This window comes from Ammospiza nelsoni, chromosome 1 (assembly GCF_027579445.1).
Source record: "Ammospiza nelsoni isolate bAmmNel1 chromosome 1, bAmmNel1.pri, whole genome shotgun sequence".
Taxonomy (NCBI): Eukaryota; Metazoa; Chordata; class Aves; order Passeriformes; family Passerellidae; genus Ammospiza; species Ammospiza nelsoni.
Genome location: NC_080633.1, coordinates 132,222,541 through 132,234,512, shown reverse-complemented (window position 1 = coordinate 132,234,512; position 11,972 = coordinate 132,222,541). Strand labels below are relative to the sequence as shown.

Sequence of the window (11,972 nt, the reverse complement as noted above, 5' to 3'; positions counted from 1 at the left end):
CGCTCGCCCTTCCCAGCCGGCAGCCGCGGGCCGACGCTGCCGTAGCCCCCGGGGCCACCGCGGGCAGCGCGACGGAGCTCCGGCGCCGGGCCGCCCTCCTCCGTGCCCTCCGCCGTGCCCTCCGCTCGGCCGGCCGCGGGACGGGGGCCCCGCTCGCCGCTGCACCTCCGCCAGACGCAGACCCGGCCGCCGCCGAGGGGCGTCCCGCCCGCTACCTGCAGCCGCAGGACTCCACCACCATGTCCTCGTACTGCTTGTACACCACGTTGTTGCCCGCGTCGATGTAGAGGATGCTGATGGGGGTCAGCTTGGTGGGGACGCAGCAGCTGGGCGGCGTGGAGCCGGGGTCCATGGAGTTCATGAGGGTCTGGATGATGGCGTGGTTTGTGGGCTCCAGGTGGGAGCGCAGCGGGAAGTCGCAGACGCCCTCGCAGTGGTGGGCCTCGTATTCCAGCGGGGCGATGATCCAGTCGTCCCAGCCCAGCTCCTTGAAGTTGACGTGCAGCGGCTTCTTGCTGCAGCGCAGCCGGGCCTTCTTGCCGTGCCGCTTGCCGTGGCGGCTGGCGAAGGCGGTGCGGCGCTGGCGCCGGGCCGGCGGGCGGCGGGCGGCGGGCGGCGGGGCCGCGCCCAGCTCGGCGCGCAGCTCCCCGAGGAGGCTCCGCCGCCGCGCGCGGGTGAAGACCACCAGCAGCGCGCGCTCCTGAGGCGGCCGCGGCCGGCGCGCGAAGCCCAGGCCCCGCAGGTCGAGCCAGCGGCGCGGGCCGCGCTCCGCCGAGGCCCGCAGCTCCAGGCACAGCCGCTTCCGGGGCCGCTGCTCCCGCAGGCCCTGCCGCACGTCGAACACCTCCCAGCCAGCCGCCGGGGCCGGGTCCAGGGCGCGGGAGTCCAGCGGTCGCGGCGAGAGGCAGGCGGAGAGCTGCACGTGCAGCGGGGCGGCGGGCGGCGGGCGGCCCCGCGGGGCCCGGCGGAACAGCCGTAGCTCGGCCCCCACGAGCTCCTCCGTCTCCGAGAGGGTCGACACATCAAACACATACTGCTGCCGCCTCAAGGGAGCGGGCGAGAGATCGTCTGCGAGATAAAAATAATTACAGTCAGTTGCGCTCGGGGGGATCTGCCGAGAGGTCTCTGAGGCGGGAGAGGGAGGGAGCACCGCCGGCGTGCCCGGCCGGGGCCGCTCCTGCCTGCCTGCCTGACCCCCCACCCACCCCCAGCGGGACCCTGACCGGGGGAGGGCGGGGAGACGAGAAAGAAGGAGAAGGGAACAATATGGAAAGGAAAGGGAATAATATGGAAAGGAAAGGCAGTATGGAAGAATCCGCACCAGACAGGAGACGACTCTCCAGCACTAGAGGCAGACCCTGCCCCACGCACATCCTCTGCGTATCAGCCCCATATACACGTGCTCTCTGAGAAAAACCTGGACTTCTTTTTTGACACATCGGTGTACAAAGTGCAGCGCAGAAAGCAAACCAGATTCCCTGGAGCTGCTTTCCAATAAAATGTTTACAACCCAGCAAATACAAAAATTCCCAAAGCCCCTGTGTTTCCCCAGAAGCTAGTAAAGCTTGTGTAGATTTCTATAGTAAAAGTGTCACTGGAGCCTCTGTTCAGCAGCCCCTCGCCGCTTTTCCAAAATCAGCCCGCCCCAGGGGTAGAAACAGAGACTGAAGAAATATACACCCGCCTGCTATTTATCGATATTAAAGGTCATTGCGATCCCTAATCAGTGTGTTTCACAACCTCGGCTCTACCTGACAGGCTCTCTGAGAACCTCCTGCGGGGCAGGAGAGACAAGGGGATGATTTATGCAAACCAAAAACCTTCAGACGCGACACGGCGATGTAAAAAATCAATGCGGATTAACGTGCAGTTAATCAGTGCGGATTAGCACACTCGACAGTCGCCCTGCGTCGCCGCGTGTTCCCCTGGACGTCAGCAGGGAGATGGAGCGTGGAGTGCAGCAGGGACAGCGGGAATTGCTGGGAAAAAGACCTGCCCCGCAGCCGGGCCAGGGAATCCCCCTGCGGAGCCTGGCTGCCTGCCGAGCGCGTCCCCCTCGCCCCGCAGGAGCCGCCGTGGGGGCCCTGCCGCCCGCCCGGACCGCGCCGCGCACCCAGGCGGCACCCCGGGCTGCGGGGCCCGGCTCCGCACACCTGCCCGGTCCCGGGACACGGCCGCGGGCCCCGCCTCGCCCGGCACCGGGGCACGAGGAGTCAGCAAGGAGAGGGAGTTCCCGAGCCGGAGCTTCCCCGCCTCCCCGGGGCTGCGCGCCGGCGGGAGCGATGCGGAATCCGTCAGGCCTTTCAGGCATCAGGAAAATTGGAACCCAGGCCTTTCGCATCCTTGCATCCGCCTCCCACCTCAGGCTTGTCTGTTTCCTTGCGGAGGGGCTTCTCCTTCCCAGCGAGAGGCGAGAAGCAGCCTGGTCGTGCATCTCGCTCAGGGAGTGCGGGAGGAGACTGAAAAAAACACGAGCAGAGCCCGAAAAATGTCGTCACAGTCCAGGTGACGACAACAGCTGCTTTATTGAGCTGTGAAAATAGAAGCGAAACCCATCGGGAGCTGCCTAGAGGTGCTGGACAATTTCATCAGCGCTGCAAGTACAGACCAGGATTCGGTCCATGAGTCTCCTGTGGGTTCTGGGGGATCGTGGGGGTAGTTCTGCCCTTCACAGGCGCGGGCCGTGGGCTGAGGTGCACGTGGTTGCAGGAGGAGGGTCCAACAGCTCAGGAGATCTCTGGTATCATTGCCTCCTCCTTCAAGAGGGTCCTGGGAGTTTCAGAGAAAAGCGGATGAGCCCTCGGGTAAGAAAGCGCAGGTCCTCCTCCTTCTTTTCTTTCTCGTCGTCTTGGTGGTTTTGTTTCGATTTGGTTTTTGGTTGTTTGGTTTTTTGGGGTTTTTTTTTCCAACATCTATCAGATACTCGGACACCCGACAGGGTGCAGACCGATCTCTTGGCTCTGCCGAAATGCATCAGACCTTCCTTCACGGGTTCCAGCGACCGTCGAGGAAACTAGATCAGCATCCTTCTCTGCGGTTATCCCCAGCATCGGGATGGGGGCAGAGCAGGGCCTGGGCACGGATTCCCTTTTAATCGCTCTCGTTGCTTAGGGGATGGAGAGGCGGGTGTCACGCTTGGTTTCAGAGAGAGATGCTCGCTCTCTTTGATACTCCCAGTCGCCATGGGGTGGGGGTGAGGAGCAGACAGCCCCACATACACTCCTCCTTGTCCTGTTCTTGACCAGCACCACGGTCCCGCATATGTTTCTCCGGCGCGGTGCAGGAGCAAGGCAGGACTGCCCGGCAGTCTTAGCTTTCAGGGAAAGGGCAGCCCTTTCCCGAGGGAGGAGGGGACAGGAAGGTGACAGCGCCTCTCCCCTTCCCGAGGAACCGTCACGCAGGTGGCCTGTCGCGGCGCAGGAAATAATCCCATTCGGGGGTAACATCCAGGCATGCAGCTTAGACGGGAGGGAAGCGAGAGGCTGAATTCCCCACACGTCCCCGGTGCTGAAAATGGGCTCTAAAGGGTTTGCAGACCTTTTGTCACCAGGCGGTGCGGGAGGAAACCAGCTCCGGCACTGTGGGTGCCAAAAGGCTCGCTCAGGGATGCTGCCGAACCAGCATCTTTTGAGACTCCAGTTTGGCGAGGGTTTGGGGCGTTGCATGGCTGGTCCGGGTTGCTTGGTGGGATGGCACGCTGGCGACACGGCCGGTTTACAGAGAAATGTGCCCCCGGTCAAGCAGGTCTGAGACGGATTTCAGCAGCACCGAAACTGTGCTGGAAAAGTCGCACTGGCTCAGGCAGCTGCCGGCTCCCGTGCCTCTCTCGGGAGGGCAGGGAAAGGGGCAGGGCTGCCGGTTGTTTCAAATAAGCAGCTTTGAATCCGATCAGATAAACGCTATTTATTCACTCTTGTAACCTAATAATTCCAGATGAATACATAATCCTAAACCAGTACTGGCTCGCTCCCAGAGCAGTCGAGAGGGTGGGAAAAGCAGCGGAGGGCGGGGAGGGAAAGCGGGACCTCCGGAACTTCCACAAAACGGGGAGAAACGGGTCTAGGTTGGGGACCCTTTGTTCCAGGGAAGCTGCTGCCGTCCCAGCACACAAAGAGCGGCAGCAGAGACGGCGCGGGGACACCCTGACTGTCCCTCTCTCCCCGTGAGCAGTGCACAACGGATAGGGGCTTGTCCTCTTCAGTTTTCCTTTAAACTCAAGGAGCGAATGGGGTAAAACCTGGGATTTCTAACAGCCAGCTCGCGATCTGCCTTTTTCTCAGGCCAGCTGAAGCTGTCCTTACAGATATTCCCGTTACCGAAATACTTGGTGCGAGCAGCAAAGCCATCCCAGCTGGGCTGGGGAAAGCCACATGGCAGAAAATGCACCGGGGAGGTGTGTTTATATTTGTAGCGTTAATGTAGATAAATGTTAGCTCCGCCGTGAGTATTTGTTCTATTTCACTCTCCGTAGTTTATTCTTTTTTTTTTTTTTTTTTATTCGGGCGAAAATAAAATATTAGGGGCAGGAAGGAGGGACAGAAGGAGGGAGTAGGTCTATCTGAAATTTAAGAATGTGTCAGTGGCGGATGGGAGAGAGCAACCCTGCTCCGTTCTGCCCCTCGCGAGGCGCTCGGGCAGCGGCGTGCCCAGTGCTCCCGCGGGCGTGCCGAGCCGAACCGGGCCGGGCCGGGCCGGGGGCTGCGCCGGGTCCCGCCGCCTTCCCCCAACGCTTTCCTTCGCCGTGCGGTGGCTGCGGTTTCAGCATCTCCGAAGCTGAATGAATGACTGGGTTGGGACGTTTCCCTCGATTCCCTGTGTGAAGCCTCTCCCATTTCCCGGGTCGCTTTCTCGCCGTAGTCTGGGCTTTGAGGAGAGACGGGGGTTAACGAAGGCTACACAAAGTTTCCCTTTTCATGGCAGATCAGGTACTGGGCTCTCAGCCAATTCATCAGGGCTCAGAACTTAACTTTACATCACTGCAAATTATACCCAAACCACATTCAAGAAGAATTTTCCCATTCCCAAATTCTCTTTCAAGCCATATTTAAACTCGCAAACCAAAAGCACATTTTCAGTTTAAAGACACTTTGCAGACACTCGCACAACAATAATCTGGAAATTAAAACATATATTGTCCCTAATTGCGAAGGTCTGCCCACACGTTGTCTGCAGAGTCGCAAGGCTGACAGGTATTTCTTTCGGAGCATTACCCAAGCTGTGGAAACAAGGGACTGACTCTCCATGTGTGGTATTTCTCCGGGTTTCAATTCCACATCTCCCAGCGCCTGCCTCGCCGCGGTTTTTTATTACACGAGTGATTAGATTTAAATGTATCGTTCGCTTCGCTATCGAGTAACCGAGAAAGACCACACCTTCCTTCGACGAATTCCCAATCCTGCCAAAAAACACTAACTAGTTGTTGGAGGGCTGTTTCTTTTAATTTTCTTTTCCTTTTTTATTTTTTTTTCTCTCCTCGGAGCGGGGGGGCACCTGGCTGTGATGTACTTTTGATCACCGCTGTACCGTACCTGCTCCGGCAAGGCTGCCTGCCCTTGCCCCACTCTCCCGCTCGCCACGAGCGACTCTCGGCCCTCGGGCATAGAGGGATCGCTGCAACACCCGCGGGACACTCCCGCAAGGCTCCGGGCCCTCGGCTGTCGACATCGTCCCAGGAGATGCACCGAGGCGCACGGGAGCTTCCTTGCGGGGTTTCTACCTGCTGTAACAGACCTTAACCCAATATCTTTCCCTTTGCCCATTTGCGGTGCTTACGCTACCCGAAATACTTCGACGGAGGAGAAATAATTCCTCTGAAATTATTCGTATTGAGAAAATCGGCCCGAATATTCCCAGCGCTTGGAGCTAAGAAATGAAGCGAAAATATTACTGAGCGATAAATGTGGAAGCGCTAAGATACAACAGCAGAACATACAGATCTGGCCATAACTAGCAAAGACTGAAACATCCCCTTTCGCTCATAAATCTGGCTTCAGGCACGAGAGGACTCCCACTCTCAGTTTCAGCCTGCCCTGAAATCGCAAGGAAGGGACGGTTTTCTCCGATCGACCGTTGTGGGGTTTTTTTCTACTAGGAAGGGAGGAGGTAAATGAGGAGGGCGAGGCGCCCCGCTGCCGTGCCCAGCACCGAGTGGCCCTGGCCTGCGCCGGATTTTCTCCCCGCGGGCCACTCGGCTGCCGGCTGGGGCCAGCCCAGCCGCGGCACAGCATCTCCCCGCGGGCGGCGGAAACTCCACAGCTCCGAGGCGGAGACCTCGGACCGCCGTCCCCCACGTGTCCCCCCCCTCAAAAAAAAAAAAAAAAAATTCAACCTCTTAGCAAGCCCTGCAGGAGGATTTCTGGATTAAAAAAAAAATATATATAATAACGAAAAAAATCAGGACCCGGTCGGAAATGAGCCACCGGAATAGTTTGATATGCGTTAATTACTCGTCCTCCGCGGCAGCGCACCGCCCCGCCGGGCCGCCTGATCTGCGGAGCTCCCGGCGCCGCTTCCCGGACCGCCCTCCCGTGCGCGAGCCCCGCGCCTCCTCCAGGGACAACAAACAAACGAAAGATGAACTAAAAAATACTCCCCCCGCCGACAGCCCCTGTTTTCACGGGGAAGCGGCGAGAGGCGCAGCCGCCGAGGGGACGCTGCGCTCCGCTCCGCCCGCGCCCTGGCCCCGCGCTCCGCTCCCTCCCGCAGCTCCCGCAGCTCGAGGGTAAAACACCGACCCCCGAAACAGCTCCCGGCACCGGCAGCGCGGAGCCGCCGCCGCGCCCCGCCCGCGCTACCGGCTCCGCGCGCGCGGAGGCCCCTCCGGGCCGGGCCGGGCCGAGCCGAGCCAAACCGGGCTGGGCCGGACCGCTCGCTCCTTTCCCGGGTGCACGGCGGGGATGAGGAGCGGCAGCTCGCTGCCGCGCTCCGGCCGTCTGGTCTGCATTAGTGTTTTTATAAGGGGCTCAAACAAATCGAATACAAGGTCACCAAATAATTAACAGTTGTGAATTCCCTCCTTTCCCATTAAAATACTTCCCTGTTTATATTTCATTTTCCTTCTGCCAACGACAACACTGCTTGGGCAAAGGCGCTGCACAGATTACACTACATTGCAGCTTTCGGTCCACCCAGAAACCCACTGTTTTGCATAAATATGTTGTACTAGATGAACTTCAAGTGAGATTTACATTCTTTTCTTCTGCCACATGCACAGCCGGGCCATTTTCAGTTTCTGCACACGGGATCCCCCTTTCGTCCTAGCCGTCTATTCACCACCCTCACAACCCTCATGGCAAGAGCAAAATAACGATGTTCGGATCCCTGCCCATCCGAATCAGCTGCCTTCCAACTGGAACGCGAAAGCGCATAAAGAAAACGGGGAGGGAAAAAGGAGACGATCTTGACCTATTTCGATGTCCCCGTCCCTTAGGCACGGACCGCAGCATTTCGTATGCGGGAGCCCTGCCTTGGTGCCGGTGCTGCGGGCTCTGCAGACACAAAAGGGTGAGGCGAGGGGCACTCGCAGCAGCCGGCCCTCGTGGCAACCCCTTCCCACGGAGATCCTTTCGAAAATCGTGCTCCTTCGCACTCTAGCTATTTCTTTTTTGTTTTCTATTTGTTCCTAGTCGTGCCGCGTTTCTTGCTAGCTGTGGGATTGCTTGTTTATAACTCCCTTCTCCAGCTCCCTCCCGCTCTCTTTTTTTTTTTCCTCCCCTGCCTGGTGGAGTCCTTGCAGCTCCTAATTGTCCTGCCTTACTGTGGAGCTCCAATGCTGGGGGTCCTGAGGCCAGTGAGAGCACCATCTGCGTTTTAATGAGTTACTTCATGTGCCAACAGTAATTTTCCTACATTCAGCTAGGTCCTGTCTGATCTTGCGACCGTAACAAGGGGGAGCGAGTGGGGGGCGGTAGGGGGTGGAGAAGGGGGATTCGCAAACCCTTTCCCCCCTTTCTCCTCTCTTTCTACCGACGGGGGAAAAAATTATATACGTATTAAGCAGTAGTGAGTCTTCACTCCCTCGCGCGCTACCCTGAAAATGATCTTATTAGCTTCAAGCGGGAAGGGAAGAAGCGAAGCAACGGGAAGCGGCTGCCGGTGCCTGCGCCGAAGCGCCCTGCCCCTCAGCCTCGGCGGGAGCTGGGACGGGCGAGCCGGGGCTGCTGCGGGTCAGAGCCCAGCGCCGGGCGGCCCCGCAGGCACAGCAGCCGCCTCGCACGGGAGGGGCCCTTCTCGGCAGGGCTAAAAGTTGCTTCGCGCTCCTCTGCGGGCTGCTGTCCCCCCGAAATGCTGCCATGCAGGATGGCGTGGGCAGGTGGGATGGCCACCGCCATATCCCCGCTCCGGAGATGCCGCTTAGGTAAAGAGCAGCCCATCTAAATGGGTCAGTTTGGGCGGCTATACTGTCTGCAAATGAAGGGACAGAAAATCTGCCACCCCCTTCCCCGCTTTCTCTGAGCAAAGACTGTTCATCATCAGCACAACTCCAGTTCGCCAATTAACTGGGCTAGGAGCCCACGGGGAGGTGGGCAGTAAAATAGCTACCACTTCAGAGGAACGGAAGCTCTCTTGAAGTTTTTTGGTGATGTGCCATCGGCTGGTCCACTTCATTATGGGAGACTAGACAATATTTGATATGTTATGACATGAACACTCAATTAGATCACTGAGTTGAAATACTCCAATCAGTGGCTTGATGCTAAGCAACCCTCAGAAGGTCCAGCAGAAGGTCACAGCCTGTGACACATCAAATCAAAATCAATGGGGAAAAGTGAGGCTTTTCCTTAATCAAACCAGGACTTCTGTTAGCAAATCACTTCCCCCGGAGTAGAATCTCACATGCAGCGAGATGAGCTAAATTTGTTAAATTAACTGTCTTTCTTCTGGTTATCAAGAATAAGATGATATCGAGCGCAGCTCCATTTCCTGCAGCTCGCAGGATCAGCACCCCGTTTCCCCTCCGTCAGGGGGAGCGGTCCAGCTCCCTTCTGACGGCTGAATTTTCGAAACCGTGTTTCTAGAAAGCGGGTCCTCTTCCCCCACCCCCGCTTTTAACAGCGACAAAGAAAACAACCCAAATAAGGCGAAGGCGAAGAGCAAAACCCCTTGTCCCCTTTCCCCTCGAAAACGTCTGCGGGCTTCCGACCGCGGGGGTCACATACTGTGGGCGCTCCCCCGCGTCCTCCCGAGCGCAGAGAGGCGCGACCGAGGCGGGAGGCGAAGAGCCCGCCGAGCTCCGCCGCGGAAAGAGCTCCCCGAGCCCGGGGCAGCAATGGGGCAAGGGGCCGAGCCTCGGGTGCCGTGGGCGGGGAGAAGCTTCCGGCTCGGGGAGGCGGCGAAGGGGCTCGGTTTGGGTTCGGTTCGATTTGGTTTGGGGCGATCGGCTTCTGCAGCTCCAGGGAGCCGTGTGATTTTCCCGGCGCTGCCAGCCCCCGGCAGGTACACCAGTGCCCGAGGAGGCGCGGACGGAGGGGAGGGTCTTCATATGTGGGAGAGGGGGAGGAACGAAAGCGCAACCTTCATTAAGAACCTGTTAATTAGTCTGTTCTTAATGGTTCACAACCAGGGTAACGAAAAAAGGGGGAGGGAATGAAAGGGGCATGGGGGCGTTTTTATGGAAGGGAAATTTTACTCTGGATCGACGAGAAATGTGCACTCGCTGCCCCGGGTACGAGCGATACGACGACAAGAGAAAAGCCCAGGAGGGCCCCGGCCGGGGCTGCAGGTCGCGGAGGGGTCCGGGACCCCGCGGCACCGATGCTGCCCGGGAAAATCTGCGGCCCGGGGTAGCGGGCTCCGCTGCCGATCCCGGCCCGGGGGTGCGTGAGGAGCAACCCCGCACACAAGCTCAAAGGATGCGGCCCCGAGCAGACGTCAAGTCCGGCCGCCCCTCGCTGAGTCCCGGTACCGGGCGGTACCTGGGCTGCGCGCTGCCCCCCGCAAGTGGAGCCGGAGGGTCCCCGTCCCTGCGCTCTCGGAAGGAGCTGGGGCTCTCCCAGGTAACCCCGATAACGCAACCCGAGGCGAGAGCAGCCTCAGGCAGAAGATGTTTGCTTTCGTCAGTTTAAACTTTCTTTTCGCCGTGCAGCCGCGTCGGTAAGAGCCACCCTTTATCCGGCGGGTGGAAAGAAATCAGAAGAGCGATATTTAATTTTTTTTTTCAAGGTTGAATTTACACCCAAATTCCGCCTGCAAAGCTGGGGCGTGTTTTCTACCACCCCATGACGATTCGGGGAGGAACACTCGTGTCTCTCGCACGCGGCACTTAGGGCTGCCTCGGCTCGGGTTTAGTGCCGCGGGGCCGTTTGCTCTAAAATAAAACACCGCGACTCCGAATTCACCGAGAGATCTGCTCTTGCCCACCTCCCCAGCACCAGGCTCCGCGGGACGGCAGCCTCGTACCGACCGCTCCTCGTACCGCGGAGCGCAGCGGGAAGGGGCACCCGCAGCCCCGGGGGAACCGGGAGGGGCGGGGGGGGGGGGGGGGCAGAACTTACCTCGTCCCCTGTCTACAAAACTGGTGATGGTGTTGGCGGATTTGGACGACTGAAAAAAGCTGGCGTTGATGCCCAGTTTCTCCGCGATAGAGTAAGTCCTGAACAGAGACAGCATGTACTCGTGGGGTTCCGCCCGTGGGAGCGCCCGGTCCATGGCGTGTCCCCCTTGCCGCGGGCGGTTTTCCCGTGGGGACCGCGGCACTCTGCGGCTGCGACCACCTTTGGAGGAGGCGGCGAGCTCCGAGGAGGCAGGGAGGGAAGCCGGGAGGCAGCAAGGTAAATCCCAGAGGAGGCTGGCGAGCAAGGCGGCGGAGAGCAGGGCCCGGCGCGCATTCATAGCGAGAGGCGGCGGCGGTAGGGAGGAAGAGGAGGGCGGCCCGACGTGCGGCTCCGGCGGCCCACGGAGCGGCGCGGGGACTGCGCGGCGGCGCGGCGCGGAGCGGCGACTGCACCCGGGCGGGCTCGGCCCGCAGCCGCCCGCCCCGCCCCGCGGGTACCGCCCCGCCGCGCACCGCCCTGTGCGGGCACCCAGCCCGCCCCGCGGGGCGGTCCGGCCGGGGCGGGACACCCTGGTCGGGCGCTCGGGGGTCCCTGTGCTCCCTCCCCGCTGGGCTCTCCACGCGGGAAGCGGGCGAGGGCCGGAGAGAGATGCCGCGCGTCCTGCTGCCACCTCTCGGGTACCGCTTCTCATCGACCCAGCGGTGATGACATCTGTTCAGGTGCCTCACAGGTTCTCCAGGTTTGAGTGTGGGCAGATTCGTGTGATGCTAATGATTTTGCTTGAGGCTCTTTGTATTCCCGTGGCTACGTGCCCGAAAACTTGGCACAAAGCAGGGGTTTTATAAGAAGGAGAATTTGGTGGTAAGGATTCAGAAATTCACCCACCCCTTTTCATTTGGCTTTTCCGAGAAGCATCCTTCAATATAAAATCGGTGTCAGTTCTCCAGCGGTTTCATCCAACCACCTGTCTAGGGTTCACAGCCATGACAAAGCACAGTAATATGCCTGCATTACTCTACCTGTCCTGATCACTACCTTCTTCTCCTTCACCTTCTCATCCTCCTGCCTGATCCATTGCACTGCTGCTGCAGGCAGCCACAAACCACCCTCTTCCATTTCCCCGTGTGGCTTTCCTCTGCCCTGTGCTGAGCATTCCTCCTTTTCTGTCCTGATCTCCCATTGGCCACTTCTTCCTACCTCTCCTATCTGCCCCAACTCTGCCACTGGGGGATTTTCCTTTAATTCCAGTAAGAGGTCATGTGTGTTTAGCTGTGAAAGCCTGGTCCATAGTAAATAAAGGGAATCTGAGATCTCTGACCATGCTCCTCCATCAGCTGCCATTCTTCATGCAGTCATACACTGGATATGTGGACTTGTCTTCTTCTTCCCTGTTCTCATTTTTCCACTGAGAGCAGCTCATGCCTGGGCTTTGGTACCACTCCCAGTGCAACAGAGGAACAGTGGGATGAGGCAGACCCT

The 11,972-nt window shown here is 59.2% G+C and overlaps 1 protein-coding gene across 1 annotated transcript; it reads right to left on the bottom strand.

Moving 5' to 3' along the window:
* Positions 1 to 211: 211 nt before the first annotated feature.
* On the bottom strand, positions 212 to 10,830 carry GDF6 (growth differentiation factor 6). The gene is made up of 2 exons (XM_059484386.1): positions 10,494 to 10,830; positions 212 to 1,068 (listed from the first exon to the last, which is right to left on the bottom strand). The coding sequence occupies exons 1-2, from the start codon at positions 10,828 to 10,830 to the stop codon at positions 212 to 214; spliced, it is 1,194 nt and encodes a 397-aa protein (XP_059340369.1).
* Between the last annotated feature and the right edge of the window lie 1,142 nt (positions 10,831 to 11,972).